The 23,245-nt window shown below is 40.7% G+C and overlaps 1 protein-coding gene across 1 annotated transcript in view; it reads right to left on the bottom strand.

Moving 5' to 3' along the window:
- The window catches only part of LOC115005438 (membrane-associated guanylate kinase, WW and PDZ domain-containing protein 1-like), a gene marked incomplete at its 5' end in the record, with an annotated part of 35,071 nt that overhangs the window by 10,204 nt on the left and 1,622 nt on the right, over nucleotides 1–23,245 (bottom strand). The window contains 8 exon segments of the mRNA XM_029427249.1: nucleotides 316–510; nucleotides 14,311–14,598; nucleotides 14,696–14,914; nucleotides 15,286–15,349; nucleotides 17,281–17,893; nucleotides 19,196–19,370; nucleotides 19,971–20,070; nucleotides 20,162–20,331. Coding sequence (XP_029283109.1) covers nucleotides 316–510; nucleotides 14,311–14,598; nucleotides 14,696–14,914; nucleotides 15,286–15,349; nucleotides 17,281–17,893; nucleotides 19,196–19,370; nucleotides 19,971–20,070; nucleotides 20,162–20,331 — 1,824 coding nt within the window.

The following is a 23,245-nucleotide window of genomic DNA, read 5'->3' as shown; positions in this document are numbered from 1 at the left end:
AATCATATTTTCACAAAACCTAAGAAGCATGTTGGTGTCTGAACGTCTCCACTTGAGTCTGTTCACAGCAGAAAGTGGAACATCAACATTAACGTGACAATAAGTTTCCATCAGTGTTTTAAAAAGCTGGTTTAGTGTCTGTGGTCTTTGTGTAAACCAGCTCTCTGCCGGGCCAGCTTGTTGTTCCTTAACGCTGCAACTCCGCTGGTAAAAGTTCACAAAAGTTAGAAAATATGCACAACAGTGAAGCTTCACCTGTGTGTGTGTGTGTGTGTGTGTGTGTGTGTGTGTTTGTGTGTGTGTGTCCGTCCGTACGGTGTCTCGGTGTGATGCTCAGTCTCAGTGTGTTCCCGGCTCTCCTCAGGATCTGGGCGAGGTCTCGGTGCTGCAGACCTCCGACCGCTCGACCCTCCACCGCGTCCAGCTGGTCTCCAGGCTGGATCTGCCCGCTGCGAGCCGCTGGACTGCCTCGACGCACCGTCACGAACCGGTGAGACATCAGGGAGGGGGCTGTGGGGGGGCACAGGGTCAGACATCATTATTACAAACAACTGCTACTGCTGTATAAGTGTTAGTCAGTGTCGGGAAGAAAAAACTGAGATTTTGAGGAAAATAATAACTTATTGAGAATAAAGTCGAAGGAAATGTCAGAATATTCTGATATAAAGTAAAAACTTTACAAAGAATAAAAGAAGATAGTAATTCTTCTAGAAAACAAGTATTACAAGTAAATATCACAAGAACAATTAGAATTAAGTCAATAAAGTGTTTAGAGAATAAATGTTGTTATGAATGAACTGAGGATAAAACACTTGTTGTATCCTGACAGTTTATATGCAGTAGGTTCCTCTGATAGTAGGAAGGCAGACAATGATAAAGTTCACCTGGCGTGTCACCATGTTCGCAGATCTCAGCTCTTAACAATTTGATTATTACTGACGATAAAACTACCAAAATAAAAGCTAGAGATGACAAAGTGGCCTTAGTGAGGAAAAATAGATCAATCGAGGACACGAGTTATTAATTGTGACGCAAAACAACAACGAAGGCACTCGCAAGGACGACAGAGAGACGCAGAACGGCCATTTTTAATATTTTAAAATGTGCGCAGTATATAAGTATATAAATATACTGAAATGCTGCTTTGGTGACGCAGATACCGAACACTTTGCATACATCCACCATGAAGTTTCCCTTCTGATGTACAAACTATAACGTCTGCAGTCTCTAAGTCGTTATATTGCAGACAACATGTCCTCACGATCTCCGTCTCCTCATTAATTGTCTTTTACTAACAGTAATCTCTTGCACAGCTCGTGTTGACGTCTCATCCTCGAGCTCTTAGCGCTCTACAACAAGTGACTCGGCCTTGTGCACTGTCAGCAGTATTTATTATTTAATGAAATTGATTTAATGAATCATAACTAATAAGTAAATCATGGCCTCGATATACACGTTCTCACTATGGCCACTCTCCGTTAACTCGGGGATCTCCCTCCTCTCTGACGGCTGTGTAATAATAAATGTGTTTTAATTATTGAGGTGTGTTCAGTCTGCTCGGCTGAACTAACAGCTGCTGCAGCAGGAAGGAGAAGAGAGGAAGCTGCAGTCAGTCGGCTGTCACGTCCACACATCCTGACCAGGAGAAAGTGTCGGCATCAGCAGGAAGATGACCCGTTTGTGTTTCCCTGACAGCGACCTCTAGTGGACGGCTCATCAAAGAGTCTAAACGAGTCACATCAAGGCCCAGACGTATTCACTTTATTGACAATATATATTATATATTGTCGCATTTCCCATAAAGTCTTTTCACAATTTGTTCCACACAAACCTAAAAAAGTTGCTGCACTTCGGTCACAGTAACCTTCAGCCAACTCACAACAACCTGAATATGATGAGTCGATGGTCGTGTGGCACATTTATTAATACAAAGTAAAAGATCTTTGTATTTAGTTTTCATGTCCAACACAGTCACTACAATACATTTCTGTCAGGCACATAACGCCCTTAAAATGACAAATAAACTTTGCAGTCAAGCGAAACTAACTGATGAATGGAGCGTATTTATAGAGCGCTTTGCTAATCGGTGCGACAACTCAAAGTGTTTCACAACACATCTCAGCATTCACACAGAGTCAGGGGCTACCATACAAGGTGCCACACGCTCATGAGTAGTGATAAACACTCGCACACCGTTGACCAACAGGAACTTTAGGGTTCAGTTTCTTGCCCGAGGACACTTCGACATGTTGACCGAAGTCTATCTTAAAGATCTCATATTACCTTATAAACCAACGAGAGCAGGGGTGTCCAAACTTTTTTCACTGAGGGCCACATACAGAAAAATATACGAAGGGCTGGGCCACTCATACTTTTGAGGTATATTGCCTAAAAAAAAAAAATCAACGGGGAGGGGATGAGGGGAAAAGGGGATGGATATATCTCAAGCTTGTTAAACAAATAAGTTATTGGGCTTGTTAACACATCAACTAACGTTAGTTAGAAAATGTTATCAACTTTAATTGACAGAATGTATTGAAACATTGAGCTTATTCACATGAATACTGTGTAATATATGTTTTAACTCTCCTATAATGGGAACAGCGTTGCACTCAGTGGGAGCAGTGATGCTTTGGACTGAAGGATGCTGCAGGTCAGGAGTACGTTTGATGTTTGAGATACGAAGGACATCACAGAGATGCTGTCGCTCATTTTGGTTCTCAATCTGCTTTTGTTAACAGAAAATGTTTGCTCACATATTTGAGTGGGGAAGTGTGCAACATTGAAGTTGCGTAGTTGTGTCTCAAAGAGACGGAGCTTCACACAGAGTGCTTTCATGTGCGCAGTCGGCTCTTGTTCAGTGTTGATGTGACCAGTAAGATCAACTAAACAGGTTTGTCAAACATGAAGGGTCACTCAGCTCATGAAGAGGTCGCTCCTTCGCTTTCAAAAACAGATCGATTTCTGATCACAGGGAATAAAACCGCTGCAGCACGGAGCCATGACTCAGCCAGCGCACATCGGAACTGTGGAGTACGTCCCCGTATTCAGCATCGACATCATACAGGAAAGCTTGAAATTCTCTGTGGTAAAGTTTTCGTGCTCAATGTTGTGCCCTTTAGACCCCTAAGACCGAGCAGTAACGCAAAAGTTATCGTCAACTCCCCGCAAACAAAATGAACAGCTGTGCGGTGTCTGTCGCATCTGTGCTCTCATCACATGCAATCGAGTAAAAATCTAAAGCACAAGCTTTATCTGACACTTGATGTTTTAAATTAGCTGACAAGTCAAAACTATGTTTCTGTGTTAGACCTAAGAAGTACAAAACATTCAAGTGCAAGTTTCTATCTGGGCCATATTCCGTTATACTTTTAGAATTTGCTGCGGGCCAATAAAAAATGGGTCGTAGTTTGGACACCCCTGAACTAGAGCATTGCGCTCCCAGACTGCAGGGTTACTTGTAGTTCCTAGAGTCTCTAAGAGTACAATGGGAGCCAGAGCCTTCAGCTATCAAGCTCCTCTCCAGTGGAACCAGCTTCCAGTTTGTGTTCGGGAGGCAGACACACTCTCCCCATTTAAGAGTAGGCTAAAGACTTTCCTTTTTGATAAAGCTTATAGTTAGGGCTGGCTCAGGTTTGCCCTGGATCAGCCCCTAGTTATGCTGCTATAGGCTTAAACTGCCGGGGGACACCTCCCTGCTCTCTTCCTTCTCTTCCTCTCTCCTCCCCTCCCTCTCTTCTTCTCCCTCTCTATCTGTATACATTTATGTAAATGTAGGTTACTAACTCATCATCCGGGGCATCATCCCCAGAGTTTCTGTCTCTCATGTGGCAGGTTGCCACTGATAAAGTTTACGTCAGGATCATGAATCGTGGCTGCGCCTGCTGACCTGGTCCTGCTGGACACCGGGAAGCCTTTTTTACATTTTCCTGGATTCATCCAAACTTTCTCTTTTTCAACACAACATCATTTCTGTCAAATGTTGTATTTGTACTATGTTGTTTATCCTGTACACACGACATCTATTGCACGTCTGTCCGTCCTGGGAGAGGGATCCCTCCTCAGTCTCTCCCTGAGGTTTCTTCCATTGTTCCCCTTTAATTATGGGGTTTCTTTTAGGAAGTTTTTCCTTGTGCGATGCGAGGGTCTAAGGACAAAGGGTCTAAGGACAGAGGGTCTAAGGACAGAGGGTCTAAAGACAGAGTAAGAACGTACTCTGTGCTTTATTTGTGTGTTAAAAGGTTCAAACCCATTACTTAATCTTTTTGGAAGCTGTTGCTTCAACCTGTCCCAGCTCTGAACTCATGTGTGTGTCTCAACAGAGAAAAATAACATTTGTGGGAGTCGGTTCTCGAAACACCGGCTGCCAAGTTCATTACACACACACACACACACACACACGCACACACACACACACACACACACACACACACACACACACGATTATGAATCGGTGTGGAAATGTCAAAGAGGGAGAGAAATTCTCGGAATGATTTTCTGGCTCAGAGACATTAATCACCTTCTGAGGACTAAGAAACAGTTTCTGCTTCAACAGAGAGACAGACAGACAGGCAGACAGACAGTATTAAACTGACCCTGTACCATGAAGCAATCCCAACTTGTCTGTTTGCATAGTTTCATGTTATGAAATCAAACGGCAGCAGAGCAGATGAAACACGAAGGACAGAAACCAGACTTCAACCTGCTGTGAATGTGAACAAAGTTTCTCAAACCAAACCAATGAAACTAAACACCGGTGCAAGGTGATCAGTAGTGAAGTATAACTGCAGCATTGAACCTCTGTGCTTTTTAGTGTGTGGAACAACACTTAACAGGCTTTAAAAAGTGTGTCAGAGGCTTTACAGTTACATCACAAGCAGCTGTGTCTCCATCAGGGACTACATCTGGACAATCAGCTGCTTCATTCTGATTCAAGGAGATTTGTGACACTGACAACATAAACAGCATCATCTCCTGCCTCTAGTGCATCTCGCCCTTATTTCCTGTCATCGCTCTGCTGTCTGTAATGAAGCCATAAAAATGTCCCAAAAGAACTCAATGAATAATGTGTGTAGAGGAGTTTCAGATTGGATCTGCTGAGGCAGGAAGCTGAGAAGAGTCAGACTGCCTCTCTTCATGTGTCAACTCAAGACTGAAGTTCAGCTGCAGTTTGTCAACCAACAGCAGCACCTCATAGTCCTGCGTCTGCAGGAAGTCACTGAAAGAGACGCGAAGAACAAAGAGACGCAAAAACAACAAAAAGACACGTAAAAAAACCAGACTTAAATCAAACACGAAGACACTCAAAACGTGTGTGTGTGTGTGTGTGTGTGTGTGTGTGTGTGTGTGTGTGTGTGTGTGTGTGTGTGTGTGTGCTTGTTTGTTGAGTTTCCACACCGACTGTGATGGATTATCTCTCTGCTGCAGGTTTCAAGTTTCTGAAGGTTGATTTTCACAGAAATGAATTGAAACTCTTTTCTGTCTGGTGGTAAAGAATCCCGTCAACTTGATGGTGGATTTAGAAAATGTCGCATTTCCCAGTTTCTCTTGGTCCTGAGAGAGTTTGGGCTGGTCAGGCCGTTGTGTTGATGTTGCCTGTAAAGCTCAGACACAGTATGTGACTCTGGGCTGAATAAATAAACGGGACTGGACTCCGCCGGAGTGTAAAGTAAACAGGATTCATAGAGAATGGACTGAAACAGGAAGAAACACCAGCATGCTCCTTTAAAGTCAGCTTTCAAAATATCAAAGAATCAAAGTGTGTGTGTGTTTAACAGTGTTTGAACTGAACACACTCACAGAGAGGTTAGCATGAGATCTGATAAGCAAAGTGCTGAGTTCAACAACATGAAGCTGCAGAGAGAAACATAAACGTAGCAGCAGGAGAGTTTGATGTTATTCAGACGGACAGCTGGAAGGAAACTCTGACGCAAAAAACGATCCCTGTGCCTCTGAAAACACCAACAGGAAAACATGGAACACAGTGCGACTGATAGCAATTACATAACCTTAAACGGCTGGGATGTACAAATATAAGAATATGTGGAAGAAATCAACATGAACACTGACTATGTTTCCATGCACACTAATGTAACACTATGACAATTCTTTCAATTTGACACGTCATGTAAACATGTTCTGTTATTAGGACGATATTCAGAATTAGGACGATTTAAGACATGAGGGATATGTCGATATTATTGGGCTTTGAGGAGCTTTCCTTGAACATGTTTACAGCATTATATTTGGAATATGCGTCTCAATCGAAGCTTTAACCGAAGTTTGCCTGTTTACAGATTCGGAGTCTGTTCTCGTGTAGCCGTGAAAAGAAAAGCTTCAAGAACAGTTTTGCAGAACAGTGACGACGAGGGTCCAGGAGCAACATGAGGGCAGCTAAAAGAGGAGAATTAAAAGTTAAAGGGCGTAGTCGTGGGTCGTATGTCAGGTCAGCGTTTTACGTTAATCAGAGTAAACGGTTTAGGAATATTGTCTTATTCGGAAAAGGGAAAAACGCATTTACATTTTTATTGTTTGCGTGAGACATGAGTGAGCATGTTGCCGGATTGGAAACAGTTTCCTCTTTGATTTAGTTGCATTATTAACACAATGTTGCTGATCGTGCAGTGAACTGTATTTGTCATTTATATTTATCTACCCGTCCAACTGAGAGGGACAACACTCGACGCGACACTACAGTCGGCCATCTTGTTTACGAGTATTAATATTCAACTGTAAAAGTATTAGCATCAAAATATACTTAAAGTAAAAGTACTCTTTAAGCAGAACGATACACATCATATTATTGTATTGTATGCAGCTGGTAAAGGTGGAGCTCACTTTGTATTAGTTCTCTGTGTGAGATCAGTTCTCTGCAGAACTCTATGAATCATGTATTCGAACATTTTGTGAAACTTCTCAGACTCCAGATCTGCTGCAGACGGAGAACCAATAAAATATTAACCTGTTGAGGTGCAAGTCAGCTGAAAACGTCTCCTCCTCTAACATCACCCCCGTCACCCCCATCAGGCCAGTGTTCATGTAGCAGCAGCTGCTACACACACGTGTGTGTATGTATGTGTGTGTGTGTGTGTGTGTGTGTGTGTGTGTGTGTGTGTGTGTGTGTGTGTGTGTGTGAGACGTCAAAGTGATTTCTGTCCAATTTCACAGTACAATAAGCTTAAACTCACCTGCGCTCCAGTTTGTCACACACACACACACACACACACACACACACACACACACACACACACACACACACACACACATGATGAATTATGGATTAAAGTGACTATTATTAGAAAGTTTCACAGTTCGTATTAAGGATGCTCAAACTGCTAATGATCAGCTCGGGGAGAAACTGGAAACATGGAACGGCTTTTCGTAATTAGGATACAAAAAGAAAAAGGTAACTATTCTGTTACAGCTACACAAAGAAGAGTTAAAAAAGCAGGATTACAAATTTAAATCACATTTTGAAATAAAGAACGATCCAACGGCCTCTAACGTTGGTGGGAAAAGAGCTTTTACTGGGTGGACTTGTTGTTATTCTGTATGTAAAGCAGAGAAGGGGAACACAGCAGTGCAAGTAATCACAAAGCAGAATCACTTTCCAGTTCATTAACATTATTCTTTTGGCCGAGAGGCATCCCAGCGCATAACGATGGTTTGTAGGAGTGAACCACTTCAAACTTCTGCTCCAGCAAACAACGCTGGACGAACTGGAAAATGTGCATGTAGGTTCATTTAATTTACATGGATATTAAAATCCAGCAGCACTAATGTATCAAATGATTCGAATCCTTGGATGACGACAGCGGTTTAACTTTCACTGTCATGTTGTTCCTCTTCTCTGCTTTACATAGAAATTAATGGCAGAAATTCATATTTTTTCTTCTTTCGGCTTCATTTACAAATGTGTTATTGAGGTAACGGAAAGTAATCAAGTTACTTTAATATTGTGATACTTGGATTAGGTTACCGACACAATTAATCTGCACAGTAAAGGTGTTAATAATAATAATAATAATAATGTCTCATGTGTCACAGATTGTGATTAGTTTGATGAACGTAGAAACATTTAGTGTTTTGTTTGTGTCTGAACATGAAGTCACATCTGGACTCAAACTGACAGTCAGAGCTCCATCAGTCAGCTGTGGGTCACTGAGGCTTACTGTTACATAACACACACACACACACACACACACACACTTTTTTTCTATCATCAGAAAATAAAAACAAATGTTTTTTATAGTGAATTCTGCTGAGTTCAGCAGCGAGTGTGTGTGTGTGTGTGTGTGTGTGTGTGTGTGTGTGTGTGTGTGTGTCCGTGTGAGTGTAATGTGTCAACATCTGTTCAGATAATTCATCTTGAAATAATTGGAAACATTCGGTACATGTGATCTGCACAGATAAATGTCTGTAAAACAAAAATGACCAATAAATAAAGCTGACACTATAAAACAATCTTTTCTATAAGCAACATAAATGTACATCTTTTTAAATTATCTGATGTTTTTACTTTGTCCATTCCACAAAATCACGTGTATGAACTTTTAAATTTGGTGCAAACACAACTTTGTCCTAAACTCGATCTTCCCTCTGTCCAAGAAAATGTTTTGTATATCGTCAGGAATTAAATTAAATTAAAAATAAATATTTTATTAATGATGATAATAAAATATACAATAATAATAATAACACCAGTATTATTTTTATAATAATATATGATAATACTATTAATAATGATAATGATAATAATAAAATAAAAATAATACTGATATTAATATTAATAATAATAATATCAGTCTTTTTATAATATAATAATAATGATGATATTTCTACATGTGAACCAGGAGACGATCCAGCTGATTTATCGAGTGTGAACATCATTTTTAGGTCAAACCTACAAAAAGCACTCGGGGCCAATAAAACAGATTTTACTAGAGAAAAAAAAAAATGTGGAATCACAAATATGTTTCAGGCTATTTAAACAGAAGTTCATAAAGTTAATAAAGTTCTAAAATTTGCTCCTGAACAGCTCACTCTAAATCTGAGCTAAAAACAAGATTAATCTGAATATATTTAAAAGAAAGAAAAAGAAAAATGTTTATTTCATTTGAATATTTTTACTTTCATTCAGTTGTTTTTTATATTATTTTGTAGTTATTTAGTGGATTCATTTACACAGTTTCTCCTCCATGAAGCTGTTTTCTGTCAGGAAATAAATGTATGAAGTATTTATTCATTTCTATAATTCTTCTGTGAGCTGCAGCCCGGACCAAAGTGCACGCCTCTTAAAGGATTAGTCCACTAAAAACACAAAAGCATGTTTACTCGCTCACCGCAGAACGTTTCAGTTTTAGCTGCAGACCACTTCTATAGAAACTGTTTCTCTGGGTGGAAAGCAGCTCTACTTAAAACATCACTTATTTACTCAGTGATTAGTTTTTATCAGTAACACTTCTTCTTGTGTTTTAATCTGCAGAAACATTTTGTCCTTCATTCGTCTGTGTTGGTGGATTGTTCCTTTTTGTTCCTGCACACTGAGAAGCTCTGTAGACATGAATGTAAATCCACTGATAGTCACGGTGAAACCAGCTGCTGCTCGACTGACCTGAATATTACTGACACACACACACGCACACACACACACTGCAGATAGTTTCAATGAGGTGAAACCATTTCAGACATTCCTGAGAGCTGATAAAGACGGAGGAGGAGGAGGATAGATGGGAAAAAAGGGAAAATGAATTTACGTAGGTTTTACATACTGAAGATAAACAGGTTCTGTGTATTTACAGGTCCCAGCCAGTGATAGAAGAAGTACTCTGATCCTTTACTTCTGTAAAAGTATAAATACCAGAGTACAAGTTCTGCATTTAAAATGTCAACAAAGTAAAAGTAAATAAGCATTAAAAGCTAAATGTAGTAAAAGTATCAAAAGTATTAATTTTGCAGAATGGCATATTTAAAAGTGTCATATTATTATTAAGTCTGTCGAATTAACGCATTAATTTCGATTAATTAATCACAGAAACATTTACGCAACAGAAAAATGCCCGGATGGAACTGTAGATAGGAGCACCGTTCTAATAATAATAATAATAATAAATTGTATTTATAAAGCGCCTTTCAAAGCTAAAAGCAATCTCAAGGCGCTGTGCGATTCCTGCAGAAAAGAAAACCTCATAGCTTGCTAGCACCAAGGTGAGCGACCGGCCTCGTCAAAGCTCTCGATCAGGCGTTCAGAAGCAGAATTAGTAAATCTAACTCAGTCGCGAGATGGATTGCAATGGACTGCAGGCCAATTTTGTTTTACGGATAGCGTAATGTAGTACAAAAGAAGAGAGCAGCCTTGACATCTGAGAATGTAAACAAGCTAGTTTGTCTCAGCGACTGGCTGAGGGAGAAGTGAGAGGCATTGTGAGGCCGATGGGTCCGTTAAGTTACACTACATGTTGATAAATCAAACTTATGTTGCCAGAGGAGACTTTTGCTTGGTTTTGTTAATTTTGTTGTACAATAGATTGTTTATTGTACAATGAAAGATGTTAGGCTATCTTGTGGCAAACAAGATATTGGTATTGAAATAAAAGACATGTTGACCAGTTTATAATGCCTACTCATTGATTCACTAATCTTCCACCCCACTTCCTCAATGTGGAGTCAAGTTCAGATACTTTGTGTACTTCTGAGTAGAATAGTACTGCATCATATATACATGTTTTACTAAAGCTGTCAAATAAATGTAGTGCAGTAAAATATACTATATTCTATATATTTCCCTCTAAATTGTAGAGGAGTCGAAGAATAAAGTAGCAGAAAATGGAAATACTCCAGTAAAGTACAAGTACCTCAAATTTGCTTCGTAACTATGTTTTTGAAAGTGCTCACCCCTGTTCAGTGGTGGAAAGTACATGTACTCGAGTACTGTACAATGTTGAGGTACTTGCACTTTCATCCCACTTGCTGCACGACATTTTTGAGACAAAACATTTATTTGACAACATTCGTCACATGTTGCTTTAAAGATTCAGATTAATACGAAATATAAATAAAGTAACATATTATGATGTATTATTATATATTCTTAATTATAAGCCAGAATGTTATTGGTTTGAATCTTTTATTTCAGTTGCATAAGCTCAGAAAAATTGAGCTTTCCTCAAAAGAAATTACTTGTTTTTCGCCACGTTTTTGCTCTGTGTGAAAGAATTCATGACAAAAATAAGAGTTCAGAAAAATACATTGACGTACGAAACAACTGTGTAAAGGCTTTTAGTCGACTAAGAATTTGTTAAGCCGGCGACCCCTCAGGTACGTCTCTTTGAATAATTTCACGTAGAACAAGAAATCCTTTGTGAAACTATGAAGCCTTTTGTAAACAAAACAAAAACAATTTTCACATCGTTATAATTTAAATGAATAAAATCTGAAAACTTTTCACGGTCCCCTGGTGGTCCCCGGACCCCACTTTGACACTGACACACACACACACACACACACACACTCTTGAGTGACTTACGTTTGGAGTCCTTCACAGTTTTCAGAGCCGACTGCAGTCGCTCCAACATGATGAACAGATGAGAGACAAGCAAACACAAGAAACTGTCTGTCTGTACACCTGTACGTCTGTCTGTCTGTCTGTCTGTCTGTGCACCTGTCTCTCTGTGTGAGGCAGGTTGTGCCTCTGAAAGCGGATAACCAAGACTGAGAGTGAGCTGGAGTGAGAGAGAGAGAGAGACAGCTGGGAGGGAGGCGTGGCCAACAGCACACTCTCTCACACACACACACACACACACACACACACACACACACACACACACACACACACACACACACACACTTTAACAGAAGAGATTATTGTTCATGTTTCGGAGGAGGTGATGCGTTTGAGGTCTCTATAACTCCGCTGTAAACCTTGCCGTTCCTTCCAGCTGAATGCAGTTGAATCAGTGAAACGTACACAGAAGCTCAGCTGCTGCTTTAATGAACCAGAGACTCATTATAACTGAAAGTGAACTCGCATACAGAGCGCTGCCAGCGCCCCCTACAGGCTGCAGAGGTCATTACAGCCACAGTATGAAAACATAACATCCTGAGGATTTACTAAGAGTCTGTCCAACAAAAGAAGAAAAACAGTTGGAACAATGGAGCAGAAACAGAAGCAGCGTTTGTGTGTGGAGTTGTTTGTTCTGAAGAGAGTCTCTCTTGTTAACTCCTCGACAGTTTTTCGTTCTTTTACACAGTCACAGAGAAGCAAGACTTTTTCCCTCTGTAAACACAGTTTGCCCGGTTTGCTGAGACGGGTCACCTATTGGTTGTTGACAATGTTCACGTCATTGAACTTTACTCTTTGCATGAGCCAAGATTAAAAACGTATGATAATATTAAACATGTTTGATGATACCGGATCGTCAAGAAAAGAAAAAGACTGAGTTAAGACAGTTTTATGACCACCTTTAACAAAAAATAAAATAAACTCTCTTGATCTTTTTCCGATATTGGAAATTTGTCCACCTTTGTGGCTTCAGTGTGCGTTCATGCGACCACACAAGTGGACTGTAACTACGTACATTTTTGAGGTACTTGTACTTTACTTGAGTATTTCCATTTCTTGCTACTTTATACTTCTACTCCACAACATCTCGGAGGCACTTTTTACTGCACTTTTTCGAAGATTCAGATTAAAAATACAACTAATTACAAATAATTTATTATGTATTATTACAGGTTAAGTTGAAACTTAATTGATTGATGGTGAAATTCACAAGCTACCAGGCAGTGTAGATAGTAAAACAATAAATAAGCTCCACTTTTACCAGCTGCAACATTAAATCCAATAATATATATATTTTTCTGTACTTTTACTTTTGTTACTTAAAGTATATTCTGAAACTAATACTTTTGTCATTTTCGTAAAGTAAAACACTTTTACTTTCTTTACTGTTGTATTACATCTTTCACTTAAGTAAAATATCTAAGTATTTGTTAATTAACCTCTGTGTGTTTGAAATATACCAACACAAAGAACTCTTAACGCACACTGGATACACACTTCTCATAATACTGCGTCAAGTGTTATTCAGCGCTCAGTGTGTGAGTGAAATCTCTCTTATCGATCTTAAGAAAGGTCTTAAAGTCTTCTGAATGACCTTTAAATCGACTCCTATGATACAATCTTCACCATTTATCAAACCTTTCAAGTCTGATAACTTTGACCCAGAACAGTCTCACACGATCCATTCTGCACAAATAACCTTCATCACTTTCACTCTGTGGAACCATAGTTGCCAAATTCGCTTTTCTTTTAAACGTTACATTAACCTTAAAAGCAGTTAATAGTAACAGTATGCATTCTCCTCCACCTCTCCAGGTTTGTGCAGGACGGGTTTAATGCCTCATGCACAATATTAGTCACCATCACGCTATAAACTATGAAAGTCCATAAATCTTTTAATCTTAATGGAAGCATTTTGCATCGGAAATAGCACAACATCTGTTCAGAGTCATAACTCAGTCAAACCAAACCACACAGACGTACAAATACTCCTGGAATCAGCGGAACTTACTCTTTTAGTATCTCTGATATCCATCACAGATAATGTTTATATATTTGCTTGGGTTGCCTCATAATCATCAATGTTTTTGAACACGTATAGTACCGTTCACATGCAACATGCTCATTTTACCTACATTTTGAGAAATTCGGCAAAAGAAAATGCAGATGATGTGATGCGATTATTAGGAGTTGGTTCATCACAAATAAGCTGTAGGTGTTGCCAATTCTGTAGTAGAAAACCATTATACCACAGAAGAAGAAGAGATGACGTAATTGAAAGAGCGCCAGTCAAACCTCAAACGGGGAAAAACTATGTAGAAAACTGGACGGAAATATTACATTTGTGTTTGTCTTGTGTATTAATGTGAGGAAGGTTAAGTCAGATCTGTGTGGAGCGAGGAGGAGAATATTTTGTGTCTCTTCAGTGGAGAAGAAGCTTCTTTGAAGTCCCAGCTTACGCCATCATTTATGAGCTAAATCTGTTTCCATTGCACTTTGTCGCTTTTTGTTTTTTTTGATACACCAATTTTTCAACCTCAGCCAAGCATAAAAACATTTATGTGAAATTTCAAGATATTAAAAAAGCGTTTCAGCGTTTATACTCCATTTAAAATGTGCATAAAAACAGTTGGACGGAAACTAACCTAGTGTTTCGAAGTTCCCAAACTTATGAAAATAACAATACATGACATGTAGCGACCATCAGCATGTAAATAAATGAAAGCAGCCGAGGCTTCGAAGAGACTCACCCCCGTTGGTCACTTCCTGAGAGGCGATGACGAATCCAAAGCCTTCTCCCGACCTCCTCCTCAGCTCCACCTCCATTGTCTTTACTCCTCCTCTTCCATCCTTGGCAATAGCTCCCAGTGCTCCTCCCCCACCTCCCCTGGTGGGAGGAGGCCCACCGGCGCTCTCTTCCACTCCCAGCAAATCACGTGGCTCTAAGGTTAGCGTCACAGGAACTGAGTCCAGGAAGCTGGTGCTCTGGATGAGGGCCGAGGCTGGGGGCCCGTTAGACGCCTGCGCAGAAGAGGCCCCTGGAAAACAAAGAGGAGTCTGACTGATAGAGGCAGGATGACGAGGAGGAGACAGGATGACGAGGAGGAGACATGCGGACTCGATCGGGGCAGTTACCTTGGTGGTTCACCGGTGCTGGTTGGTGCCCCTCCTGGGGGCTCTCCAGGACCAAGCCAGCCTGGCTGAGTGGAGGAACGCCCCCCACCAAGGCACCCGTGGACGGGGAAGGCAACTCGGCTGAAGTCGGGGGTTTGGAGGAAGAAGGGGTGGCCAGGCCATGTGGGGAGGGGAGGGGCTTGTAGAGGTTGGGGGTGACGACTGGGGAAATCATGGGACCTGAGGGAGGGAGAAAGTTATTTATTGTTTTTGTTGGATCACGGAAACAGTTCATCTTTAACACTCGTGTTTTTATTGGTGCCGTCATTTGTAAATTCAGTAGTTAGAAATGATGATAGTCATCAGTGATTGGATTAGAGTTAGGGGCTTCAGATATAATTAGATAAAATAAACTTTATTCATCCCAAAAGGAAATTCCTGTGCCAGAGATTGCTCTAAAATTACAAGGACATAAGAACAAAAAAAACAATAGAGTAATAAATATAAGGTGCATAAGAAGTCATACTAATACCAGTGCCTTATAGAATAACAAGAAATGTAAACTAAAATAAAAAAGTAATATTGGTATTGTATTTAATGTTCAGAAGTACCTCCTCTGTAGACCAGTAGTACCACCTCTCCCTGTTTGGTGTGTTCTTGCAGGATTCTCTGGACCTGAGGAAAGAAATGCACCAATGGTTATGGTTATTTTTAATGGGTTTAATTGGAAATATAATTAGTTTTCATCATGGTGTTGGAGTGAGGGGCTTGTGGGAAGTCATGGGAATAGCTCCTCCAGGAACTAGCTCAGGAAAAGATGCCTCCCAACGTCTTTTAACTTCCTGTTCACACATACAGACTCAAAAACTGGAGGCGTGAAAATGTGCCGTTCATTGTGAAATGAAAATAACATCCTGTCACCACCCACCGCGACCCAAGACTCAAAAGTCACCCAGCAGTGCAACCCAGCGAATCAAGGATGTTGAGGTTAAAATTGATGTAAAATGTCCTCTGACATGTGAGATGAACAACCAGCTCGTCTTGAGAAACAAAATGCATATTGACGCAGTCAATGATTTTTTCTGATCTCTGAAACTTTGTCACCTTTAATAAGATACCTGGACATGAAGAAGAATAACCATGCATGGATATACTTCACAAACAGAGAGACTGCCATGTTTAGAACTTCTGTTTCTGTCTTTAACGTTGTTAAAGAGCCTACAACTGCGACAACTTTGACAGGAAAGGTTTTTGCTTTGTTGATCACCAGGAAGGACTATTTCTTTGGGAATTGACTCTAAGATTATGATCTTAGAAAAACAGAAAACTAGTCTTTGTGGCTCAACACGCAATAAAGTCTCAAGGCCTTCAAACAAAGAGCTGTTAGATCGTCTAACCGGGTCTTAAACGACCTTTCTGATAGTGGAATCGGGGGTAACTGTGTCTGTCAAATATTAACTCTCTGAAACAGACAATACGACAACTTCTTCCGTCACTTTTAAACTTGTAAACTGACATTAGTGCCTTCAAGGACAGACTCTCGGAAAAATGTGCTACGTTATTCAGATCTGTACGATTCATGGTGTCAAAACTAAAAAGACATCGTTGTCACAGAGATGACGGAGACAGTAGGATGGAGGAGGAGCCTTTTCACCCTTCTTTCAAGTGTGGACACATCAGATAGAATCACTGCAGACTGCCGATGTGGTTGGACCACACATATACTAGTTCATATGAAACACACCAAGGCCTTCAGTGACATGATGGTGATTTCCCCACAAGTCTTCAAAACTCTCTGTGAGTCCGTCCAGAAACACCTTTGAAATGGTTGATGTTGAAACCCGTGTTGTTAAGAATGACATAGGCCCAATCCCAGTGCCCCGTAAACCCTAAACCTTCAGGGACTTAATTAACGTCACCTAGTAAGTGTTTTAGTGTGAGAGGCTGCAAGAGCTCCAAATGGTATAAATAGGAATGGGACAGTCCTTTATGACATACCATGGGACACCGAAACATAAACGTACAATTTCTTTATTCACAGCAAAGGCACTTAATGGATTGGTTTTTGATTTAAACCTCTTCCAGGCTCTTTCCTTATAGAGTGGACAAGAGGTATTATCAAATAATCAATTTACTTGTTTTTATGCATCATAAGCAAATATTTGTGTGAAAAAAAGCTACAAATAATACTTGCATTTCTCTATTTTCATGTTCTTTTTCATATACCATGTTAAATTCTTGTTAAAGTAGTGTCTCTATGTTAATTAAGGCATACCAGTGCACACAATATGGCCTATGCCAGTCTGAACACCTACAAGCCAGTCATCCTTTTTTTAACGCCTCTTCGCTCCCCCTGGTAAATCTGTGTTTAACGACACAGAGCTATGAATTGTGGGTAATTCCGTCAGGCAAAGTCTGAAGAAATGCGGTGCATAATCGTCATGTACTTGACGATTTGTCAGTGGTACAGCCCTAAGGCCTCGCGGACTTAGCGGGAACACGCCTCAAAGTTTGTGAGTGTGGACATAGGGATAGCCAATAAGAGTGGAGCATTCTTAGACGACCTTGACCCTGACTGGTTGGATGTTGGAGTAATAATCTGTTACCTGGGAGAAGCTGAAGCTCTGTACGTCTGCTCCGTTGATCTTCACTATAGTGTCCCCCGCCTGCAGCGAGGGGCAGTGCCTTCGATCCCAAACCCGCCTCACCACAGCCAGCTGACCTCCTTGCCCCCCCGCTGTCACACTGAACCCCACCCCACCACTCTCGCTGCGCCCGAGGGCCACCGGTACAAGTTCCCCACTAGGAGCTGACCCGGGCGACCCTGCCCCGAGGGGGAGCGCCAGCCCTGGGTTTCCTCGGGAGGCTGGGGAGGGCGCTTGGTGATTGGCTGGACAGCCATTAAAGCCGCAGGATGGTACGTCTCTGGGTGGGGTCAGGGCGAGGGATGTCTGTGGCATTGGCGGGCGCTGCACAGGAGCGCCAGGAGGTGTGGAGGATGCGGGGTTGTTAGCGTTGGTGGGGCTGGTGGAGTTCTGGAGGAGGCCCATCTCTGGCTGAGAGAGTTGCAGTTTGGACAGAGTGTGGGAGGATGAGGAGTTGATGGGGAGTGTCGACGTGGACAGGTCGCTCTCTGAAGACTTAGAGCTCTGATGGTGAAGGAGGGAGGTGGATGAGAGGGCGGGGAGAGTGCTGCTGTTGTAGTGAATCAGAGAAGACCTGCAAGAAAGAGCAGAAAACAGATGTTTTATACAAATTAAAGAAATATTTATCACATTTATTATTTCAAGAAGATCACCACTAATACTTCTGTAAAGTACTACTACTGCTACTACAGTACCCTGGTTCCAGACCCCAGAATAACTGCCCACATCTCAGATTTGTTCAATGAATCGAATAGAGTTCATGTTGTGCTTATTTGCGGCTGTTTCCGTCGACACCAAAAACAGTCGGAGTTTTAAAAGCGGGAATGAGGCATGGATGAGATGTTTGTCTAAGTCGACTTAACAGAAATAACAACTCTTGAATTGATTGGTTAGAGCAAAACAAAACAAAGTACCCCTCCCAAGAAGAAATCAAGTGTCAGACTGTGAATGAAGTAAAACAAAAAGGTGATTCAGTCTGATTATCAGGTTATACAGTTCTACTGCTACTGCTCATGCTGAATGTGGTTACGTGCACAAAATATTCTGGTTTTTGCCCTTATTCTGAAAAACGAGAATATTTCTACTAAACTGTTGACATGACTAAAGTTCATATTCCCATTTACATGAAGCCGTGCGAATACAGGTTCCCTATTTCATTCCTTCAACCATCTTCTTGAAAGGTTTTGTGCGATATTTGCGCATATCCAAAAACCTGTTGATATCCAAGTCTTTCACAGTTAAAAGTTGGTGTGTTCCTCCTTCTAACCAGAAATGTTATCTTTTATCTTGGGCATGCATCTCTAGTTGGTTTGTGTACAACGTAACGAGATTGCAGCAAACCGACAAGAGGTTGTGTGTCGCAAACTGCGGTGAAAACCCTAATTGATACGCATATTCTGAATGCGCTGCATACATGTCCAAATAATCCTCCGAGAACCTGAACACGTCTTAATCGGAAAATGCTACATTCGGAATAAGGCCGAATTCTGGATATCCAAACAGAATATGCTGTTTACATGCCCAACATAAAATTCTGAATATGGTCATATTTGGAATATTAGTGTGCCTGTAAATGTAGTGATTGAAGGTGTTATTGTGTACTTGGATCCCATTAGATGTTACTTTGGCAACCACTACTCTTCGTAGGGCCCATATTATTATTTTTTAACAATGCAAGAAATATTGAATTAACTTTGTTAATACCAAGTTGCATATCGTCAATAAGAATAGAGAAAAAGCAGAGGTCCCAATCAGCTTCCCTGGGGGACACCATAATACACTGTCCATGCTTCATAACTACATAGTAGTAGAATGACCCTCTTTATATGCACCTTATTGTAAACACTGCTAATGCTAACACTGAAGCTCCTCTCACCTTCGTGTTCCAGCGCTGGACAGGCCGCCATCAGAGTCGCTGTGATTGGCGACTGATGTCCTCTCTGGAAGGGGTGGTGGACCCAGTGGGGGGTCAGAGGAAGTGGGGGTTGGTGGGCTCGTCAGCCCGTTCGTCATTGGCAGAGCAGCGTAGGAGGGCGGGGTGTGGCCCAGTCCTGGATGAAAGGTGATAGGCGGATAGATCATAGAGGTGTAAGAACATATCCAGACACCGATATTATGTTTTGTGATACTGTATCTTGGTTCAAATACACTATTGATTTTTAATAAATATTTAATATATATATATATATGTACAGTCTGTATACATATGTTTCAATCTCTGTTTACAGTATTTATTTACTTAATTTGTTTACCTAAATAATCCTATAGAGATAATAAATGTTTGCGTTTAATTCTCTGTAGACATTAGACAAAGCAGGTGTCCATCTTTTTAAATGCATGAAAGAAAGTTTCAAAGATAAATCCAGAATAAGACCTGAGGTAGCTGATTGAATAGATATGTCATGGATTTTATTAGATATTTTTCTCGTGTAGCATAAAGGGATTACAACTCACATTTCGTTGTGCAACTCTGTTGTAGAATGACAATAATCAAATCTTGTAACCTTGTGATTTAAAAACTAAAACAGCCTCCCTGGACGGTTCAGTACAAACAACTTCTCTGTGACCGGATGTTATTGGTTTGAAATATGACAACAGCCCCCTTTTCTAACTTTAGTGCATTACAACTTCTAGCGGTTCATCTTTCTGACCTGGCGTGCTGCCGTTGGCATCCAGCGTTCGGCTGTAGGTGAGGTGTGTCAGGCCGCGGTTCACATTGGGGGGGTTGGGGGGCTCGCTGGGAGTCTGTGGCTGTTGAATAGAGTAAAAAATACAGATACAAGGTTAGTGACTAACACTGTTCAAAGTTGTAAGAATACTAAAAACACAATATATCCCGCACCGTGTCCAGACTCTGTTTGGGACATCCATCAGGGTTATAAAGCATCGGGTATCCTCTCCTCAGCACCACGTCCACACTCTGGCCCATCGGCACCGACTTCAGCATCTCCACCACCTCTTTATGAGAGCGACCCAACACACAGCTCTCGTTGATGTAGACCAGGATGTCCGCTGGAGGACCAAACACCAGGAGACGCAGTCAGTCTACAGTTTATCAGAATCTGACATGTTCAGCTGTCAAGTTGACCCTTAAAGGAAATGTTAAATTGGAGTCGTGTCAGCAGTAATGCGGTGTTGTGACGGTGTTAAACTGCGTACCAATCCTCAGCTACGAATGTGCGCAGAACAAAGAGTGAGATCGTAGATGGAAGAGTTCAACAGTCTGGAATCACCACAAAGAGAAAGAATCATTTGTGATGATATTTGTGTGTTATCACGTTTTCACTCCACGAGAAAGTCTGCGTAGTAAGGAGGGCGGGTCAACCTTATTCACGTTTACTACTTAAATTACGTACAAAACTTAGTTTACATAACAAACGTCCTTATTTTAACCCAAACTATAATCTGTTCCTAAACCTAACCAAGTAGTTTTGTTTGAATTCAGTTTAAAACTGTGTCCGCGTGTGACGAGTTGGGAATGAGAATGGTCAGAAATGATAAGCGAAATGCTTCAAATACGAAGACATGACACGCGAGATATCCTTAAAATCGTTCAAACGCCTTCTCACTCGTTTCCCTGCTGTCGAGCTGCCTTTAGTGTTCAGGAGGTTTCTGCTGCCTGTTGAAACTCTGCTCTTTCCCAAGAGATTTCACAAGCTGTGTGTGTGTGTGTGTGTGTGTGTGTGTGTGTGTGTTACATTCCTGACTATTTATCCGCAGTGCACGTGAGCAGGTCTGTCAGTGTGGGAGAGAAAGGAGGCTGTGTGTGTCGGACAGATTAAAGTGTGTGCGTTGGTGCGTGCGTGCAGCATGTGTGTGGATTAGTTGTAGATCATGAGATTGTGTCTCTGGTTCTCAGGTCTTTATTTTTCTCAAACAGCAACATAATCCTCCACAGAGAGAGAGAGAGAGCATTTAAATCTCACTTTCATAACAACTACATATACTTAATATATCACATTATCTCCATTCTGGATGTGTATTTACAACAGAAACACTAATGTAGCAGTGGAGCTCCTTATATAACACAAACAGACATTATTGACCTCAGGTGGAACTAATAACCTCGTTAGTGTTATTAGTTCCACCTGTGACATTCAAAATGTCACAGGTGGAAAGGATCAAGGATCTGATTCATTTGGAAAAGTGCTGTGACATCAGACGGGAACACGGACTGAGTTTACACGAGTTAGAAAAGTAAAACCGCTGCCTCGCTGTCCGGCTCAGAAACATTTAGTAACTGCTGCTTGCAAAAAATGCATGATCTTTGTTTTGAAGCAAAGCAGTTATTAACATCACGTCCACGTCATCGTCTCTTTATTTTTATTTAATAAATACATACAATGCAATCATATTTGCATTTTATAATGCCAGAGTTTGTTACGTAACATTATAATCATTGTTTGTAAGATGGTGATATATTGAGTTAATTCACCAGGTGCAGGAAAGTTGGCATTTTGTTTCCAACAACAATAAATAAGTGTATGACATACAGCATGTTATATTCAATCTTATCTTGACTAAAATAAAGGAGTGCTTCGAACATATTTATTTCAACATTCATTAAAGTTTGCTACCCACGTCATCGCATGCCTGTCAACCCTCCCGTTTTCCCCGGCATTATCCCGTATCTTTCCTTCTATCCCGCTGTCCTCCCGTTTAAATATTTTCCAGTAATTATCCCGTATGTTTAACAATTAAAAAATAAAAATAGGCCTAATTAAAAAAAGTGTAAAGTGTCCTCCGGTAAAGCAGGTGGCAGTATTATGTTTAACTTTAGCTGAAAAATGTTATCCGGCAGTAAATACACAGAAGAAGAAAACGGGAACAATAACACAGAAGAAGAAGAAGACGAGAACATATGGATGAGAGTCACAGTGAACGGGAGATAGATGGAGACGCAGCTGTACCTGCCAAACAAGTTAAAATTTTATGCAAGTACCAAATGAGAGGAGACCTTCCCTTATTTAATAAAAGCAGAGTCGGGAAAACTCGTGCTTTTTGCAAAGTGTGCCATTCAGATGTTAGCATCGCACACGGCGGAAAAAGCGTCCAAGCACAAGCACGAGGCACAAAACATCAACTGTCAATGACTTCATTTGTCACAAGAACTGTTTCAGAAGAAACCAAGTGACCAAAGCTGAGGGAAAGATGTCGACGCTTTGCGCCAAAGATAATGTAGCCTTCAGCTAGCCTTGAGGCGGCAAAGTCTGCAACCTGTTTACAACAAGTCCCTTGCAGATGCCCGGGACTCCCACACTGAATAAAATGTGTATATGCAATTAAAATACATAGATCTTATAAACATGTCTGTACAAGTAATACATACTTTAAATAAACATGTAATTCCTGAACCCGTCCCTTATGTCTTATCATTTACATGATATGGGTGGGGGCTGGCTGGCTCAGAGCTGTTAAGGTATGGGCGGAGTCCGCCAGAACATTTTCCCTTCATCGTCGTTTTTTCTTTAGCACAGAGCTTTTTGTTTACTTCATGTTTGCAGTGCAGCGTGTGCATGATTAGCATGTTTGAGCTCACAGGTTGATGAGCGAAAGCACAGGAAGAGACTTTTGTTTAGTTTTTATGCCTCTGGATATGAAAGTGGCACGCTGGCTTTATTTTTAAAAGAAAATTGAAGAACTATCTTTTTATTCTGGCTCTTAAGCTTTAATTATTATTTCTTTTGTGACTTTCATTTACTGATTTTTAACATTTTATCATTAAAAAAATAAATGTATTTAATTTGTTGGTCTATGTAAAGACATGAGATACGTCACTGATTAGCAACACCATTGACTTTGTTGTTTACTATAAACTTATTATAGGAGCTGAGGGTCAACTCCCAAAATTAGACAAAAAACTCACATCCTTGCCTAAATTTATGCCATATGCATTAAAACAAAATCAAAAAGCCAAACGGGTGAA

This window comes from Cottoperca gobio, unplaced genomic scaffold (genome assembly GCF_900634415.1).
Source record: "Cottoperca gobio unplaced genomic scaffold, fCotGob3.1 fCotGob3_303arrow_ctg1, whole genome shotgun sequence".
Classification (NCBI taxonomy): domain Eukaryota; kingdom Metazoa; phylum Chordata; class Actinopteri; order Perciformes; family Bovichtidae; genus Cottoperca; species Cottoperca gobio.
This window is presented reverse-complemented; position numbering and strand designations above follow the sequence as displayed.